This window comes from Oryctolagus cuniculus, chromosome 15 (genome assembly GCF_964237555.1).
Source record: "Oryctolagus cuniculus chromosome 15, mOryCun1.1, whole genome shotgun sequence".
NCBI classification, from domain to species: Eukaryota; Metazoa; Chordata; class Mammalia; order Lagomorpha; family Leporidae; genus Oryctolagus; species Oryctolagus cuniculus.
Window position 1 is genome coordinate 25,005,950 of NC_091446.1, and position 19,726 is coordinate 25,025,675.

A 19,726-nucleotide genomic window follows, 5' to 3' on the forward strand; every position below is an offset into this window, starting at 1 on the left:
GCACATTGATGTAAACTTCAACTTTGATGAGTGTTCTAAAAGATGGGAACTTAGTGCCATGGAGAAGAGCAGCAAGCAGCCTTGCTTTGTCAGGGAGTTTAGATCAGGCACCCTGAGAAAGCAATGCCAGAAGGGAGATCCAACAAAGACAAGGCTCACATCAGAGGAGAGAACTCAAAGGGAGCAAGAGGACAGCTCGAAAGATGAATTAAAGTAAGACCATCCAAAAGGAAGAGATAAGGGAGTGGCAGAGAGAAGGGGGTGGGGTGTCCAGACCAGTGAGGGTCTGGCAGACCCTCTGAAAAACTACAGTCTTCAGTCTGTGAGCAATGAGGAAAGGCTGAAGGGGTCTAAGCAAAGTCATGAATTCATAAGATCCACATTTGCAAAACATTCTTCAGGTTACAGTGTGAAAAGATTCTAGCCCTAGTTCAGGTGACAGATGTAACATACATTTGAGTAATGGTAGAAGTTAAAGAAGTAAATGGAATCAAGAGACATTTAGAGATAAGACCTAAAGATGGAACAGAGATGGTGCATCAGGAGCAAAGCAATATTAAGGATACCTGCTACGTTTCTTTTCAATTTTGTGGATAGAACTAGAGAATCCTGGAAGAGAGGTAGTTATATTGCAGAAAGATTAAGAGTTCACTTTTGGAATATATTGATTCCAGAAGCTTCTGGTTATGTAAGAGGCAATGTCAACCACATGGCTGAGAACATGGAGCTGGAGCTCATACAGAAGGCCTCACTGGGCCACTGTGTCTTTAATGTACATTTAGAAAACAAGCAAATGGACTTAGTCAATGCTCCCCTTGCACTGCTGAGAGCTATGATATATGCAGATTGCATCCAATCAAGGCAGCTTAGTGTGGTGGAATATACCTAGACTTGGAATTTCACAACATGTTGCCAGATCCTGGCTCCTCTAGCTACAAGTTTGGAGAGCACTTTAGCCTTATTGCAATTTTGTTGACTATAGTCACTATAAAAATTATAATATTCTATGTCATACTTATCTCGCAGAGCTGTTAAACAAGTTCAAATGAATAAAAAATTACAGAGTAAGCCATTTTAAAATGTAGTATGATAAACAGTTGCTGTGGTCTGGAGATTAGTTTGGCTGTCTTAATTTTGTGTCAGAGGCCTGGTCCTCAAATCTCAGTCTCACTACTAAGAGGGCAGAAAGTTAACCCAATTATTGTGTTTAGACCCAGGTACTCATGGATTGATTAGACTGGATTAGGTGGAGGGGGTGGGGGCCCATGGTCAAATCATGAAGTGTTGAGGGAGAGACAGAAGCACAAATGCCTTGTCTTGCCATAAGATGTTCTATACCACCTCAGGATACTGCCAGCAAGAACTCCATCCCAGATGTCAAACCAGTGAGGTTGCCCCAACTTGAACTGTGAACCTCCAAAATCGTGTACCAAAATAAATCTCCTTCCTTCTTAAGCAGCTTGTCTTAGGTGTTTTGTTACAGTGCAAAAAGCTCACTAATATAGTAGCATAGCCAAGAAATTTAAATATACCTAGCATTTTTTTTTTTTAGTACTTAACACAGTCAACTCAGGTGTTCATCAAGTGATGAATGGATAAAGAAAATGTGGTATATATACACTATGGAATACTACTTAACCATAAAAAGAATGAAATCCTGCCTTTTGCAACAAAATAGGTGCAACTGGAAATCAATATGCTTAGTGAAATACTCTAGTCCCCAAAAGACAATTGTCATGTTTTCTCTGATATGTGATAGTTAATGCAGAACACAAAAAAAGGTTTAGGGGCGGAGCCAAGATGGCGGAATAGTGAGGGTGCGCACCGATAGTCCGGGAAAATTTAGTTTAATAAAAGGGGAGTTACGGTAGCCGCAGAAAAAAGAACCAGGAAAAAATTGCACGGGAATCGTGAATCGGAGGACCTACTGGGAGAACAAGGTCGCCCACCGCGCGGAAGCCAAGTCGCGGGACCCAGCCGCAGAAGCCCCAGTGCTCCAAGGGGAGTGCATGCCACACAGACAACAGCGGGGAGACTTGGGACGCTCCACACATCGGCGCTGGAAGGGGAGGTGAGCTCAATAACCCGAGACATTGGTGGGGAAACGGGGGTCAGAATCTAGAGGGGGGCCGGAAAGTGCAGCAAACTCACTACCGGAAAGAAGGAAAAAAAAAAGCTTCGGGGTTTCTCTTCCCCCTAACCTTGCAAAGGTTACAAGGCTGGAAGGCTAGAATTCCCAAGAGACAAAGAGCAGGCCTGCGCTCTGGATTTACATATCAATGGGGGAGAGCTAAGGAACTGAGTCACTACAATTCAGTAGCCTAGGCAACCCAGTGGGAGTCCAGAGGAGCCAAAGACTGGAAGCTAAATACCATCAATTCTGCACAGCCGTGCCCTGCGGTGTTACTTACCCCCTGAATAAATAAAATAAATAAATAAATAAAAAGAGAGAGATTTACCACACATAACCTGAGGGTGTCACCTTTGCACACCCTTAACCTGGAAGATCCAGGCAGAGCTCTCAGGCCGCACCCATCTCAAGCCTCCAAGGCTCCTCCAACAGCAGGCAGTCCACTTAACACGGACACAGTATAAATAAAAAAAAAAAAGAAAAGAAAAGAAAAAAAAAAAAAAACGCACAGTGACGCAAGAAGAATTAACTATGCCGAGTAACAAACACAGAAATAGAGGGAGCAAGATCAACGATGACACTATGATGCCTCCAAATAAGCAAAACACCCCAAGCCAAGAGTATGAAGATGATGAGATAGAAGAAATGCAAGATACGGATTTCAAAAAATTTATGATAAGAACATTTAGAAGTTTTCAAAAGCAAATCCTTGAACTACAGAAATCCTTAATGGACAAGATTGAAAATCTCTCTCGTGAAAACGAAATTTTAAGGAAGAGTCAAAATGAAACTCAGAAACTAGTAGAACAGGAAAGTGTTATAGTGAAGAGAAATCAAAATGAAATGAAGAGCTCAATAGATCAAATGACAAACACATTAGAAAGCCTTAAAAACAGAATGGGTGAAGCAGAAGAGAGAATATCGGACTTAGAAGATAGAGCACAGGAAAACATACAGTCAAACCAAAGAAAAGAAGAGGAAATTAGAAACCTAAAAAATATTGTTGGGAATCTACAGGATACTATCAAAAAAACCAACATTCGAGTTCTAGGAGTTCCTGAAGGCATGGAGAGAGAGAAAGGATTGGAAGGCCTTTTTAGTGAGATACTAGCAGAGAACTTTCCAGGTTTGGAGAAGGACAGAGATATCCTAGTACAGGAAGCTCATAGAACCCCCAATAAACATGACCAAAAGAGATCCTCACCACGACACGTGGTAATTAAACTTACCACAGTGAAACATAAAGAAAAGATCCTAAAATGTGCAAGAGAGAAACGTCAGATTACTCTCAGAGGATCTCCAATCAGACTCACAGCTGACTTCTCATCAGAAACCCTACAAGCTAGGAGGGAATGGCGAGACATAGCACAGGTGCTAAGAGAGAAAAATTGCCAGCCCAGAATATTATATCCTGCCAAGCTCTCATTTCTGAATGAAGGTGAAATAAAGACCTTTCATAGCAAACAGAAATTGAAAGACTTTGTGGCCACTCGTCTGGCCCTGCAAAAGATACTTAAAGATGTGCTACACTCAGAAACACAGAAACACGGCCATCAATATGAAAGAAGGGAAGGGAAGAACACCTACCAGTAAAAGAGCATGGGAAGCTCAAAGCATATACTAGAAAATATTTCCGGGAAAATGGCAGGGCAAAGTCACTACGTATCAATAGTCACATTGAACATTAATGGTCTGAATTCTTTAGTTAAAAGACACCGTTTAGCTGACTGGCTCACAGAACACAACCCAACTATTTGTTGCCTACAAGAAACACATCTCTCTAACAAAGATGCATGCAGACTGAAAGTGAAAGGTTGGAAAAAGATATTCCATGCCAACAGAAACCAAAAAAAAGCAGGTGTAGCCATATTAATATCAGACAAAATAAACTTTAATACAAAAACTGTTAAGAGAGACAAAGAGGGACACTATATAATGATTAAGGGTTCAATTCAACAGGAAGATGTAACTATTATAAATGTATATGCACCTAATTACAGGGCACCGGTCTATTTAAAAGATATGTTAAGGGACTTAAAGGGAGATTTAGATTCCAATACAATAGTACTGGGGGACTTCAATACTCCACTCTCAGAAATAGACAGATCATCCGGACAGAAGATCAACAAGGAAACAGCAGATTTAAATGACACTATAGCCCAAATGGATCTAACAGATATATACAGAACTTTCAACCCTACATCTACAGACTTCACATTCTTCTCAGCAGCGCATGGAACCTTCTCTAGGATTGACCACATACTAGGCCATAAAGCAAGTCTCAGCAAATTTAAAAGAATTAGAATCATACCATGCAGCTTCTCAGACCACAGCGGGATGAAGCTGGAAATTAGCAACTCAGGAAACCCCAGAAAGTATGCAAACACATGGAGACTGAACAACATGCTCCTGAATGAACACTGGGTCATTCAAGAAATCAAAAGAGAAATCAAAAACTTTCTGGAAGTAAATGAAGACAACAACACAACATATCAAAACTTATGGGATACAGCAAAAGCAGTATTGAGAGGCAAATTTATAGCAATAGGTGCCTATACCAAGAAATTGGAAAGGTACCAAATAAATGAGCTTTCAGCGCACCTCAAGGACCTAGAAAAACTGCAGCAAACCAAACCCAAATCTAGTAGGAGAAGAGAAATAATTAAAACCAGAGAAGAAATTAATAGGATTGAATCCAAAAAAACATTACAAAAAATCAGCCAAGCGAGAAGCTGGTTTTTTGAAAAAATAAACAAAATTGACACCCCATTGGCCCAACTAACTAAAAAAAGAAGAGAAAAGACCCAAATCAATAAAATCAGAGATGAAAAAGGAAACGTAACAGCAGACACCACAGAAATAAAAAGAATCATCAGAAATTACTACAAGGACCTGTACGCCAGCAAACAGGAAAACCTATCAGAAATGGATAGATTCCTGGACACATGCAACCTACCTAAATTGAACCATGAAGACATCGAAAACCTAAATAGACCCATAACTGAAACAGAAATTGAAACAGTAATAAAGGCCCTCCCAACAAAGAAAAGCCCAGGACCAGATGGATTCACCGCTGAATTCTACCAGACATTTAAAGAAGAACTAATCCCATTTCTTCTCAAACTATTCAGAACAATCGAAAAAGAGGGAATCCTCCCAAATTCTTTCTATGAAGCCAGCATCACCTTAATCCCTAAGCCAGAGAAAGATGCAGCACTGAAAGAAAATTACAGACCAATATCCCTGATGAACATAGACGCAAAAATCCTCAATAAAATTCTGGCCAATAGAATACAACAACACATCAGGAAAATCATCCACCCAGACCAAGTGGGATTCATCCCTGGTATGCAGGGATGGTTCAACATTCGCAAATCAATCAATGTGATTCACCACATTAACAGACTGCAGAAGAAAAACCATATGATTATCTCAATTGATGCAGAGAAAGCATTTGATAAAATTCAACACCCTTTCATGATGAAAACTCTAAGCAAATTGGGTATAGAAGGAACATTCCTCAATATAATCAAAGCAATTTATAAAAAACCCACAGCCAGCATCCTATTGAATGGGGAAAAGTTGGAAGCATTTCCACTGAAATCTGGCACCAGGCAGGGATGCCCACTCTCACCACTGCTATTTAACATAGTTCTGGAAGTTTTAGCCAGAGCCATCAGACAAGAAAAAGAAATCAAAGGAATACAAATCAAGAAGGAAGAAGTCAAACTATCCCTCTTTGCAGACGATATGATTCTGTACTTAGAGGATCCAAAGAACTCTACTAAGAGACTATTGGAACTCATAGAGAAGTTTGGCAAAGTGGCAGGATATAAAATCAATGCACAAAAATCAACAGCCTTTGTATACACAAGCAATGCCATGACTGAGAAAGAGCTGCTAAGGTCAATCCCATTCACAATAGCTACAAAAACAATCAAATACCTTGGAATAAACTTAACCAAGGACGTTAAAGATCTCTACGATGAAAATTACAAAACCTTAAAGAAGGAAATAGAAGAGGATACCAAAAAATGGAAAAATCTTCCATGCTCATGGATTGGAAGAATCAACATCATCAAAATGTCCATTCTCCCAAAAGCAATTTATAGATTCAATGCAATCCCAATCAAGATACCAAAGACATTCTTCGCAGATCTAGAAAAAATGATGCTGAAATTCATATGGAGGCACAAGAGACCTCGAATAGCTAAAGCAATCTTGTACAACAAAAACAAAGCCGGAGGCATCACAATACCAGACTTCAGGACATACTACAGGGCAGTTGTAATCAAAACAGCATGATACTGGTACAGAAACAGATGGATAGACCAATGGAACAGAATTGAAACACCAGAAATCAACCCAAACATCTACAGCCAACTTATATTTGATCAAGGATCTAAAACTAATTCCTGGAGCAAGGACAGTCTATTCAATAAATGGTGCTGGGAAAACTGGATTTCCACGTGCAGAAGCATGAAGCAAGACCCCTACCTTACACCTTACACAAAAATCCACTCAACGTGGATTAAAGACCTAAATCTTCGTCCTGACACCATTAAGTTATTAGAGAACATTGGAGAAACCCTTCAAGATATTGGCACAGGCAAAGAATTTCTGGAAAAGACCCGGGAGGCACAGACAGTCAAAGCCAAAATCAACTATTGGGATTGCATCAAATTGAGAAGTTTCTGTACTGCAAAAGAAACAGTCAGGAGAGTGAAGAGACAACCGACAGAATGGGAAAAAATATTTGCAAACTATGCAACAGATAAAGGGTTAATAACCAGAATCTACAAAGAGATCAAGAAACTCCACAAAAACAAAACCAACAACCCACTTAAGAGATGGGCCAAGGACTTCAATAGACATTTTTCAAAAGAGGAAATCCAAATGGCCAACAGGCACATGAAAAAATGTTCAAGGTCACTAGCAATCAGGGAAATGCAAATCAAAACCACAATGAGGTTTCACCTCACCCCGGTTAGAATGGCTCACATACAGAAATCTACCAACAACAGATGCTGGCGAGGATGTGGGGAAAAAGGGACACTAACCCACTGTTGGTGGGAATGCAAACTGGTCAAGCCACTATGGAAATCAGTCTGGAGATTCCTCAGAAACCTGAATATAACCCTACCATTCGACCCAGCCATCCCACTCCTTGGAATTTACCCAAAGGAGTTTAAATTGATAAACAAAAAAGCGGTCTGCACCCTAATGTTTATTGCAGCACAATTCACAATAGCCAAGACCTGGAACCAACCTAAATGCCCATCAACGGTAGACTGGATAAAGAAATTATGGGATATGTATTCTTTAGAGTACTATACCGCAGTAAGAAACAACGAAATCCAGTCATTTGCAACAAAATGGAGGAATCTGGAACACATCATGCTGAGTGAAGTAAGCCAGTCCCAAAGGGACAAATACCATATGTTCTCCCTGATCGGTGACAACTGACTCAACACCAAAAAGGAAACCTCCTGAAGTGAAATGGACACTATGAGAAATGGTGACTTGATCAGCATAGCTCTGACTGCTAATGGACAACTTAATACATTATCCCTCATAGTATTTTTTTTTGTCTGTTCTACTTAATATGACTGGTTTAATTCTGTAATTATCACACAGTTATTCTTAAGTGTTGAAAATTAACCGAAATGTGATCCCTGTTAAACATAAGAGTGGGAATAAGAGAGGGAAGAGATGTATAATTTGGGACATGCTCGGGCTGACTTGCCCCAATTGGTAGAGTTGGAAACATACCAGGGGATTCCAATTCAATCCCATCAAGGTGGCATGTGCCAATGCCATCTCACTACTCCAAGTGATCAATTTCAGTTCACAATTGATCATAATGAAAGGACTAAGAGTCAAAGGGAGCACATAAACAAGTCTAGTATCTGCTAACACCAACCGATAGAATAAATAAAGGGGAGAGTGATCCAACATGGGAAGTGAGATACTCAGCAGACTCATAGAATGGCAGATGTCCTAAATAGCACTCTGGCCTCAGAATCAGCCCTAAAGGCACTCGGATCTGGCTGAAAAGCCCATGAGAGTATTTCAGGCATGGAAAGCCAAGACACTCTGGCAAAAAGATCTCTGTGAGTGAGATCCCAGTGGAAAGAACAGGTCTTCAAAGAGGGAGGTGCCTTTCTCTGAAGGGAGGAGAGAACCTCCACTTTGACTATGACCGTGTCTAAACAAGATAAGAGTCGGAGAACTCAAGGGGCTTCCATAGCCTTGGAAACTCATAACTGGTGCATAGGGAGATTACTGATGCCATAAACAGGAGTGTCAATTGGTAAAGTCAACAACAGGAGTCACTGTGCACTTACTCCTCATGTAGGATCTCGGTCCTTAACGTGCTGTACACTGAGGCTTAATGCTATAACGAGTACTCAAACAGTATATTTCACTTTGTGTTTCTATGGGGGTGCAAACGACTGAAATCTTTACTTAATGTACACTAAACTGATCTTCTGTAAAAAAAAAAAAAAAAAAAAAGAAAGAAATTTTCAATTCCCAACTTGACTCTCACTGGGATTAAACATGACAATAGGTCTGATCTGATTTCATCATCATTTTAAAAAAATCATCTATTATTTTTCACTTTATGTTTCTGTGTGGGAGCAAACTGTTGAAATACTTACTTAAGGTATACTAAGCTGATCTTCTGTATATTAAGATAATCGAAAATGAATCTTGATGTGAATGGAAGGGGAGAGGGAGTGGGAAAGGGGAGGGTTGTTGGTGGGAGGGACGGTATGGGGGGGGAAGCCATTGTAACCCATGAGTCGTACTTTGGAAATTTATATTCATTAAATAAAAGATAAAAAAAAAAAAAAAGGTTTAGGAATGAAATGGACACCTTCTGATTTGATCATTGCTTTCAGCTCTTGTTTAGACTCCTATGGAACCGTGGTCCTCCTACTTTTTACTGCTGAATATTATGGTAAGTGTGATACAATAACCCTGTGATTATACAGTAGATTAAAATTATGTTTTTGCAAAAATTTGAAAAAAATATAAAGGAAAGAAAGGAGGGTGATAATGGGAGGAAGAGGAAGGGAAATATGGTTATCTTCTTAGAATTGCTACCTATGAAATAAATGAAAAAAAAAATCCTTGGGTAAATTTAAAAAAAAAAAAAGGAATAGTAAGGTAAGTTAGTTGCTGCAGACAAAATCAGCTGGGTTGGAATGATCATATGTCATTGTGTCTTTCCAAAATTTGGGAACTGCTTCTCATAAGAAGACACCTTTGTGACAAGACATGGATGAAAATAGTGCACCTTTTGATCCAGACTGTAGGCCAGCACCCAGTCCTCTTGCTTGGGATGGAAGAGCAGGCTCTGGATGTAAAAGGCGAGCCGGTACTTTTGATAGGTTGCCCCTTCATCTGAGCTGATCAATATACTGCTCTCCATTTCAGGATCACTCAGAAGCATGATCTAAAAGGACACAGGAGAAAATAAAGAGTTAGTGGGAGGAAATAAATACATAGAATTTAATCATAGAGAGTCATCTGTATTGCTATGTCACCGCACTTAAAGAGGCTTCTGGACTTCTATGTGAAATACCAGTTTTTTTTATTCCTAATTCAGTTCTTCATTACTGAATTGAACTGAAATAGTGTGCAATGCTAGCTCTGCATTTAAAAAGCTTCATTTTTATATGCATCCTTTATGCACTAGGAGCATATTCTTACAGTCCTCTGTTCTCTGACGTCAGGGTAGTCACACAATCTCCCTCTCCCTCTCCTGCTTCCCTTCCTTACTCTCTCCCTCTCTGTTGGCTTTTCTATCTCCCATGTCACTCTGTTGTTCTCTAGTTTCGAGAAGGGATCCTCTATGATCTCATTGTTTTGTTCTTTCTGAATGTTTTGGTGATTTAATTAAGTAGTTTCATGATTGCTTTATTGGAGACATTGTCCAGAGCACATGTTCCCAAAGATCCTTGGACAAATACTGCTGTCATAGAAGATCTGGCATCCCCAAGCCAAATGAACAAAATCGTATAGTGCTCTGGCACCAGAGACAATAGTTCTCTGTTGATTTTTTTTAACCATCCTGGGAATGTTGCTTAACCTCTGGAGACCTTGGTACTCCCAACATAACTCAAGCCTGATGATATGCAAGCTGGCTTTCAGCACACAGCATAACGGATACTCTTGACAAGCCACAGCTATGATTATTATGTAAACTTTCCCCTCAAACAACACAATATGGCTTCCTCCCATATTTCAATGACATGGGACTTATTTAAGGCTTGTGGACTTTCCAGTATTTAAACCCATAGACACTGAGATGCTCAGACCTTTGTTTTAGCTAACTTCTGGCAATTTCATTCTTGCAGCATTCACTTCCAGGGGCTTCCTCCACACTCTACACATCTAATGTCCCTTGCTATCCCCTTTTCATACTAAGATGTCCCTAAATTTCCTTTAAATGTGGCCGCCCCTCAACCCTCTGTTGTGATGTCCCTTTCACTCACTCTCATGTTTTTTCTTTCTTTTCTTCTCCAGTGACCACCTTCCGCAGGGCAATTCATAACTTCAATCTCTGAGGTTCCCATCCCTCACTTTCAGACTTGAAGACTCAGTTGTCCATACGATTTTTCTACTTAGATGTCTGCCAAACACCCAACCCTCTGGATGCTCCACAGTGGCACTACACTCCAGCTTTATAGTTTCCCTGGTATCCTCTGGCTCAATGAGTGCTTCTACCATGCAACAGTGTGATACACAAAGCTTGACATTCATCATTGACTCAAACCACTCACCTCCTACACCTAGTCTCTGAGTCCTGTGTATTTTAACCTCATAGTTAACTCTGCCTGTTATGATGGCCTTAGTCCAAAACCAAATTATCTGTCTATTGGATCACTGCAAGACATTCACTCATTCTCAGCACATTAGTCTTGACCTTTCCAATCCACTTTGCACACTGTGACCAGAACGATCTCATAATACATCTGATTCTGCCACTTCCCTTCTGAAAACCATTCAATGGTTTATTGTAGATCTCCCTGTATTACAAAATGCTTAAAACAGCCTGAAAAAAATCCATCCCCTAATTATGCCCCTGACTTCATCAGCCACACAGCACCTATGTACTTAAATATCCAGCTTAAAGTCAACTGTCTGGGTTCTAATGTCTGCTGAGTGACAGAATGAAGAATTGATTTTAAGTCCTATGATAGTTTTCTCTGTCCTTGGGTATACTGCCACCAACTCTTAGCTATTTGTATCACATGGTGTGAACCATGGAGCCCAAAGTACATAAAAAAAAAAAAAAGCCGAAACTCATTTGCAGACCTCATAAAACAAAACTATTAACTAGTAGGATTTTTAAAAATGTCACCCAGAGCATATATTAGTACTATAAAGTAAGCTTAAAACAAATTTAGGCCTTTTCACTGCCAAGATTCATGGTTCTTTCTCTATCTTATTCCTTTACTGCTTCCAAGGCAAGGTTACTTTCTTTTCTCAAATATTTGTTTTGGCTTCATTGAAATAAGCCATCACTGGTTATCACCAACTGTAAAGAAATGGATGCAGTATAGTAATTTTTTATTCATGTGTGAATAATCCAAGGAAAAGCTCTTATATGGGTTACTCATAGACAAAGGCTATAGACAAGGTTGCTATAGACAAGGACTGGGGGGAGAGGTAAAAGCCCCCAATTTCCCGTAAGAAAGCTTCAGAGGAGACATTCGTGGGGATTGCAGAGTTGAAGAGGGCAAATATTCAGATAGGAGTGGGGCTTTCATGACTGGCCTCCCTGGCTTTATACTATATACCAATGGGCCACATAACAAGTAGTGAAATCATGTTTCCCCTGGTGCAGAGAAATTAAACTGCTTATTTTATGCAGGTATAAAGAAGCTTCATGCCTATGATTTTAATTAGCAGATAAGACTAACATCATAAATGGACTTTATATTATATACCATAAGTTACAATACACTGAGTAAGGCTTACCATCAAATATATTGTACACTGTGTTTTCCTACAGGAGCTATTTCTTTCCATACATATACGAATGCATAATTCCATATACAAAAACAACATATATGTGCACAGACATAGGTTAACATGCACAGAAATTCTTCAGGTACGTGCATGCACACATACAGAAATCGATTTATACAGAATAAGGAATATTGACACTGCATGGAGGTTTTATGGGGCTTTTGTTGGCAAGAGTACATTTTTATTGCAACCTTTCCCTGACATTCTCATCAGAAATCCTTTTATATACTTTGATATCACTGGCAATGTCTCTATTCAATCCTACTTTCTGAGAAGGATGGGAGGAAGGGAAATAGAAACCCACATTATTCTGGATTTGTAAGCAGTGTTGGATACTTTACCCAATACTTTACTGAAACCTCATGCAAATCATGTGATGTTGGTGTTTGACAGATAAGCAAACAGGCTCAGGTGGAAAGAAAGCAGCTTGCATATTACTGCTCTGATCAACTCAAAACACACACACACACACACACACACACACATACACAAGCGGTTTTACAAAAACTCTTTCCTTCTTTTGGACTCCTATCTACCACTGACCAAGGGGTCATCAAGAATCAAATAACTAGGCATCCAAGATGAAAAACGAATATTAGTTCTTAGCAATCAAGCAATAACAGAGAGGAGGACCATAATACCAACAGGAACTTCAGACAACAAACACTTTATGGTCAGTTAAGTCTTAAGGGAAAGATAAGTCTTGAATATTACCTTACCACCCTACATGCACCCAAATTTGTATTCTTACACAGGGATTTCACATTCAACTGTTTATGGGGTCACAGAGGGTAATGTAAATGAGTGAAACAGATTCAGCAAGACAAGAAGTAGTAAGGGAAGTGCTAAATCAGAAAGCATATATTGTTCCTCAAGATATTTAAAACTTGGGGTCAGCATTGTGGCATAGCAGGTTAGGCCATTGCCTGAAACACCAACATCCCATATGGGTGCCGGTTTGAATCCTGGCTGCTCCACTTCCACTCCAGTTACCTGCTAATGTGCCTGGAAAAGCAGTGGAGAATGGCCCAAGTGTTTGAGCCCCTGAACCCACATGGGAGACCTAAGGGAGCCTCTGGCTCCTGGCTTCGGATGTGACTCAGCCCGGGATATTGCGGCCATTTGGAGAATGAGCCAGTGGATAGAAGATCTCTGTGTCCTCCCCCAACTTTGAATTTCACATAAATAAATAAACCTTTTTTAAAAAAAGATATTTAAAACTGGATTTTAAAAACTCGTCCCCAGGGGCTGGCGCCAAAGTGCAGCAGGTTGATTTTCCGCCTGCAGCACCTGCATCCCATGTGGGCACTGGTTCTGGTCCCGGTTGCTCCTCTTCTGGTCCAGCTCTCTGCTGTGGCCCGGGAGTGAGGCGGAGGATGGCCCAAGTGCTTGGGCCCCTGCACCCGCATGGAAGATCAGGAGGAGGCACCTGGCTCCTGGCTTTGGATTGGCATGGCTCCAACCGTTGCGGCCATTTGGGGGAGTGAACCAGCAGATGGATGACCTTTCTCTTTATCTCTCCCTCTCACTGTTTGTAACTCTGCCTCTCAAATGAATAAATAAAAAATCTTAAAAAAAAAAACTTGTCCCTAAATTAAATATATCTGTAGCCTAGGCATTTATGGATTAGCCAGGTGACTCCCAGTACATTATGATATCTTATTTCTACAAAAACAAATTTATAACTGTTAGTTTTCAATTTTTGATTATGTGTATATAACCTATGGTGATGGCTGTTTAGATGTGGATTCTGCAATTTTGTGATTCTGATGACGTGAATGGGTTAGAAACCCCACAGGAGATTTTTGTTTGGTTTGCTTTTACTTTACTCTGTTTAGGGGCTTTATTCAGCATTTCCTAATATGAGACCCGGGAAGGAAGAATACTTTAAAGATGGGTTGGCAGATGATTACTGCCATAGAGTCTAGGCACAAATGTCCTGAGTTCAAATCCTCAGTCGGCTATTTTATGTGTAAGCATCAGGAGGTCACTCATTTTTTCTAAGTGTGTTATCTCAACCACAGGAGGAAGGTAGTAATTGTACCTATTCCACAAAGCTGCTGAAAGTATGAAATAAAAGAATGATTAAAGGGGTTTAGCGCAGCAACAGACACATAACTGCTAAATAAATGTTAACCTTTATCTTTAAATCACCCAGGATAAGAGCACAGCTGAAGCCAGAAGTGATGCCAAGGAGGCTGGAGACAGACTGAGGTGATGTGGGGATTATTCGTCTCCATCCTTCCTGCGCCTTTTGGATAAAACTGAAAGAGATGTGGGGGCCTGGGGAGTGGCTAGTCAATGAATAACACAACATGTTCTAGTGAGTTCTAGAAAGCTGTCATACAACTATGTGTGTCATACAACTATGTGTGTATGTTTAAGAAGGTAGATTTCATGTTCTATGTTTTCACCCTAATTTAAAAAAAAACACTATATTTTACATTTTACACACTTTTGCATCCCTGGTAATGTATTAAGGAAAACACTATTAGCAAATACCAACACCACCAGAGCGAACACCAGTCAAGAGGGAAATGTCAGTTTGCTGACCATGATTGCTGCTTTCAGTGGCCATTCTGGTCTCTCACTGGGAGGTTTCAGCCCCTGATGGAAGGAACTAAGCATGCCACTGCTTCACTGGTGAGCACCCCGTGCCAGCAGCCTCTGCAGATTTGGCCACCATCTGTAAATGAATGCTCTGGGTCTCAGGTTAGAGGCAGACCAGCTTTGGAATATCTGCATATTTTAACCTATAATGATTTTTGCAGGGGATTCCTGGGAAAGCTGAATAACAGTGGTCCTAATTTTAGCGGTGTGTTGTAGAACTGCAAAAGACCCACACAGAAGTCAGGAATCATGCAGGGCTGTGCTTCATCAGCTCATGCTTTCAAAAGCCTGCAAGCTTTTCTGCATCTGAACCAGTCAGAATTAGTAATGGAGACGTCAAAAGCTTCCCAAGAAATCTTTCAGAGTGTGCCCTTTCCTGCTGCTGGTGAGTCTCACAATATCATTGATGAATATGTTACTTCATTCGATTGCTTATTCTCTCTGTTCCTCCTTTGTGCCGCTATTAAAATGGGGTGAAAGCTAATAGTTTCTCAATCTGTCAGAGATCCCAGAAAGGCAAGGAAACAAAGTCTAGTTCAATGTCTTGAGGACAGTCTCAGAATAGAAGGTAGATTTTTCTCTGAATAGAAAAAGAAAAGAATTACAAGTTACTACATAATTGACTGTGCCTAGGAGATCCTTAGCACACTTAGGGTTCTATAAGAAAAAACAATATCAATATAAGCTTGCAAAGAGTATAAAAGAGATGCCAGAATTACCAACCCTAAAGCCATGAACATCATTGCTGTTTTTTGAAAATTGACTTCCACACAAAGCCTGCTACAGGCTTTTAATAACAATATACCAGTATATTCTCATATTCTCACTCTCTGTCCCTATTCTGTCTTTCCACCCCTGTCATCTATTCAACGACTTATCTTCCGGTCTTCTAAGGGGAAGACAAGGTTATCCAAAGGGGACAATGTATGCAAACATTTTAATTGTGACAAATGGAAGCAGGTGAGATGGCTACTGGTATCTAGCCAAAAGAGGCCATGGGAGCTGGTAAACATGAGACAGGACATTGTTCACCTAGAGAATTATCTAGCACAAAGCATCAATAGTGCCACTGTTGAGAAATACTGCCATAATAAATATGCATATGTATCTGTTATCATGGGTATACTTGGTAAACTACATGTAACGTTTATAGATAGGACATTAGCACTTTTTAATACTTATATATATATGCATATATATTTATGACCTCTTTCACCTATTACCATTTTTACATGCCATTGTCATTGCCAAGGTTAGACTCCACACCTTTCCACTCAATCCGTTATATTAAATTCACACCTACTTGCCCCTCAAGATTTAACATAAGCATCACCAACAATTATTGAAGCAAGTCAAGAAGAAAATAAAAAGCACAAAAATAACAAGCATACTACTGTGTTAAAAAGAGGGCAAAGAGACTGAATAGACAATTTCTAAATAGGATGCCTATAGATGACCAACAAACACATAAAAATACGGTCAACACCATTATCATTACAGAATGCAACTCAAAACGCCCAGGACCTGAAAATATTGGAACCCTTGTGCCTTGCGGGTAGAAATAAGCAACCACCATGGAAAACAGTGTAAAGGGTCATCACAAAATTAAAAACAGAATTACGACCTGGCCCAGCACTTCTATTTCTGAGTATATACACAGAAGAACTGAAAGGGATGATAGATGTACACTCTTGTTCACAGCAAGAATATTAACAGTAGCCAAGAGGTGAAAGCAACCAAAATACTCATTAGAGAATGAATGGATAACAAAATGTGGTAAATACATACAATGACATATAAATCAGTCTTAAAAAAGGAAGGAAATTCTGGCACATGCTGCAATATAGATGGACCTTGATGACATTATGCTGAGTGAAATCAGCCAATCAGAAAGCACACATATGTTATAATTCCACTTCTATGCAGTGTCTCAAGTATCCAAGGTCATGGTGATGGAAAGCAGAATGGTGGTGGTCAGAGCTGGAGGAGGAGAGCACCAGGGAGCTGTTGCTTATTAGGTACAAATTTTACTTTCGCAAGATGAAAAGACTTGCAGAGATTGGTTGCACAATAATGTCAATGTCCTTAGTATTACTGAAATGGACACTGAAAAGTGTCTAGACTATAACCTTAATGTTAGTTGTTCATCACCATAATCTTTAAAAACACAAAAATAAAAATATAAAATTAAACATGAAGCCAAAGATAAAATAGCAGGCTGAGGAAATTTTCAAATGAATCAAAGCAACATGTAAGCCCAATTTATCCACCCAACCCAGATTTACTGAGTCTGTACTGTATTTCATGCTTTATTCCAAGCACTTAGGTCATAGTGAAAAAAAAAAAAACTTCCTCAGTGACGGAAAAATAAACAAATATGCAAAATATGTAGTATCAGAGGGTGATAAGTCCTTTAGGATGAAAGAAAGAAGAAATGGGAAGCCGGTGCTGTGGCTAGTAGGTTGAGCCTATGTCTGGGGCACTGGCATCCCACATGGGTACTGGTTTGTGTCCCAGCTACTTCTCTTCTGATGCAGCTCTCTGTTGATAGCCTGGGAAGGAAGTGGAGGACGGTCAAAGTACTTGGGTCACTATACCCACATGGGAGACCTGGAGGAGGCTCCTGGCTCCTGGCTTCAGATCAACCCAGCTCTAGCTATTGTGGCCCTTTTAAGAGTGAGCCAGCATGTGGAGGGCCTCTCTCTCTGTCCCTCCTTCTCTCTGTCAGAGGTTTTGCCTCTAAAAAAACACAAAAAGTAAAAGAAAAAAAGGCAAAGGAAGGAAGGGAGGGAGGAGAAGAGGGAAGGAGGGATGAAGCAGAAATGGGACTAGGAGGTACAGAATAGCAGTCAGGGAGGGTCACATTGAGAAGGAGACATATGACAAAGGGGATAGGGGTCCAGTGGACTGGGACAGAGGAAACACCATAGAGTGTTAGACATAAGATGGTCCCACTTCAGTGCTTTAATGGGAGGAAGTAGCCAGAACAATTGGTGCCCCTACTCCTATAAGACTGTGGAGTAACAAGAAACAGGGGGAATTGCAACTGAACCCCTCCACAATGCTTTCAGTACAGATGCTGGATCCCATGACGCCCCAGTCTCCGAGCTCCCCTCCATCAGCTCACAGTGTCCTTGCCCTGTCTTTTGATAACACTAAAATTAACTCACTGGATTGAAGGAGTGCTAAGACTGACCCTGTAAGATCCTAATCACCACACTCCTGAAGTCATTTGTTTCTCCAACAGATAACACCTTGATGGCAGGCACTGTCTCCAGGGGTTTCAATCAGGGGAATTCCAAGGCAAAAAGTAATTACCAACTGCATGTAGCCCCCAGACTGATTAAAGCATACTTGATCACTGAAAAAATTCCCTAAACAACACAGCATCACTGACCAATCAAAGGAAGACCACAAGGACCATTGACAAAGCAGAATTTAACCAGTAAGAACCTTCAGCCCTAACACCCAGGGGAAACTAGGAATTTAACAATAGCTGCCTGGCTCCTTGATCTGTGCTTTGCAAGTAAGTAACTACTTTCTTCTAAAATAAAGATAGAAAAATGGAAGGAAGGGAGAAGGGAGTGAGGGAAGGAGGGAGGTAAGTTAGTCTCATGTGACATAAGTGATAAGAATGTTAGCTTTACCCCAAGTGACAGAAAACACTGGCTATGCACTTGGGAAGGACCCTGATAGCTATGGTTTGTAATTTAAACCTTTGTGCTGGCTGCCTTGTTGAATAGAGTGTTTTGGGAGGTGGAGAATGGCAGGGAAAGCACCAGAGAGACCAGGTGGAGGAAAGCTCAATGACACAAGGGCCAAACTGATGGCTTTCACTAAGATGAAAGGCTGTGGCACTGAGAGGGGGTTTGGTTTCCGGTTACATTCTGAAAGAAAAGCCAGAAGACTGTGCTTACAGACTAGCTGGGGGATGTCAGAGGAAAGTGATGTAATCCATCAAAAAAATTTGTACTTGTGCTTTCATCTTTGAGTTACTTATAATAATTAAAAATTAGAAATAGCCCAGTTGATAGGTCTGGGGTATAAACAATCAAGAAAATAGACTAAGTATTTTTGACATAGGAAAACCTGTGAAAGGAACTGGTTGGAGCTTTGAAAATGGAATTTGGTTGTTCCATGCCTAGCACACTTCCAAATGGGGTTAAGCAGGGGTGAATATCCAGGCATATTTGCAGGAGAGCAGCTGGCCTTCTAATAAACTTGGGAGACATCAGTATCGGTATCTATTTTACACTCAAAGATACAAATCTGGAAGCAAACACTGTGCCCAGTGGGCAAGAATCCTGCTTGGGATTCTTGCATGCCATATCAGGGTGCCTGTTAAAGCCCCAACTGTTCCACTTCCAATCCAGGTTCCTGCTGATGTATCTTAGGAAGCAGTGCATGATGGCCTAGTAATTGGGTCCCTGGCATCCATGTAGGAGACCCAGTTCCAGTCTCCTAGCTTTGACCAGGCCCACCCTACACATTACAGGCATTTGATGAGTGAACCAGTGGGGGGGGGGGGATATCTCCAAATAAATAAACATACACATTTTTTAAAGATATGAATCTAGAGATCACCATGACAGCAAATATAGGCAAAGGAGGCTTAGAGGAAGAAAAAAACTCTCAGTAAAAGGTGTTCTTAAAAGAAAATATATCAGCGGGCTGGCGCTGTGGCATAGCAGGTAAAGCCACCGCCTGCAGTGCAGGTGGTTAGAGTCCCAGCTGCTCCATTTTAGATCCAGCTCTCTGCTATGGCCTGGGAAAGCAGTAGAAGATGGCCCAAGTCCTTGGGCCCCTGTACCCACGGGGCAGATCGGGAAGAAGCTCCTGGCTCCTGGCTTTGGATCAGCTCAGTTCCAGCCGCTGTAGCCATCTGGGCAGTGAACCAGCGAATGGAAAACCTCTCTCTCTGTTCCTCTCTTTCTCTCTCTG

The 19,726-nt window shown here is 40.7% G+C and overlaps 1 protein-coding gene across 2 annotated transcripts in view; it reads right to left on the minus strand.

The window, feature by feature from the left end:
• Positions 1-19,726, minus strand: part of SORCS3 (sortilin related VPS10 domain containing receptor 3) — a 646,463-nt gene that overhangs the window by 291,081 nt on the left and 335,656 nt on the right. For both annotated transcript variants that reach the window (XM_051823565.2, XM_051823568.2), the window contains one exon: positions 9,435-9,593. In XM_051823565.2, coding sequence (XP_051679525.1) covers positions 9,435-9,593 — 159 coding nt within the window. The remainder of the gene's footprint in view (positions 1-9,434; positions 9,594-19,726) is intronic.